Source organism: Melanaphis sacchari, unplaced genomic scaffold (genome assembly GCF_002803265.2).
Source record: "Melanaphis sacchari strain LSU unplaced genomic scaffold, SCAv2.0 Contig1925_pilon_pilon, whole genome shotgun sequence".
NCBI lineage: Eukaryota > Metazoa > Arthropoda > Insecta > Hemiptera > Aphididae > Melanaphis > Melanaphis sacchari.
Genome location: NW_020270931.1, coordinates 6,211 through 6,842, shown reverse-complemented (window position 1 = coordinate 6,842; position 632 = coordinate 6,211). Strand labels below are relative to the sequence as shown.

The following is a 632-nucleotide window of genomic DNA, read 5'->3' as shown; positions in this document are numbered from 1 at the left end:
TTTTTAAAAATTATTATTTATTATGTTCATTAAATTGTTTGAATTGTGTTTTAAGGAAATACAGAAAAACAAACTAATTCAAATTGTGAAAATGACTTTGATCGTGACCTGACTAGAAATTCTAAAAATGCATATAATTTACTTTATTCTGGTTTTGGCCCATATCAGCCAACTAATTATAATTTTCCTAAAGTTAAAGGTAGACAATTTAGTAAAAAATAGTACATGAAAATTCCATGATTTGAATACAGTCCTTCAAATGATTCTGTATTTTGTTTTTATTGTTGTGTTTTACCACCTGCCAGTTGTGATAAAACATTTATAAACTAATGATTTAGATTTTGGAAAAAAAATGAACAAATATTGAATATTCTACTAATCATTCCAAAAGTTTTGGCCATAAATAATCTTTGACAAAATATGCTAGTCGCCAGGTTTCAAATCAACTATTAAATTGGGTTAAGTCATAACTTCAGGGTCATAGAGAAAATGAAGATTCTGAAAACATGGGAAATTTCTTAGAATTGAAAAAGTTACAAGCAAAAGACAATAGTAATTTGGATCGTTTTTTTTTTTATAAAAAGAGAAATCCTTCAGATATGTAACTGGTACACATACTAATTAATTTAGTT

The 632-nt window shown here is 25.8% G+C and overlaps 1 protein-coding gene across 1 annotated transcript in view; it reads left to right on the top strand.

Moving 5' to 3' along the window:
• Window positions 1-55: 55 nt before the first annotated feature.
• The window catches only part of LOC112592774 (glucosidase 2 subunit beta-like), a gene marked incomplete at its 5' end in the record, with an annotated part of 2,559 nt that continues 1,982 nt past the window's right edge, over window positions 56-632 (top strand). The window contains 2 exons of the mRNA XM_025336922.1: window positions 56-192; window positions 477-552. Of these exons, the coding sequence (XP_025192707.1) occupies window positions 56-192; window positions 477-552 (213 nt within the window). The remainder of the gene's footprint in view (window positions 193-476; window positions 553-632) is intronic.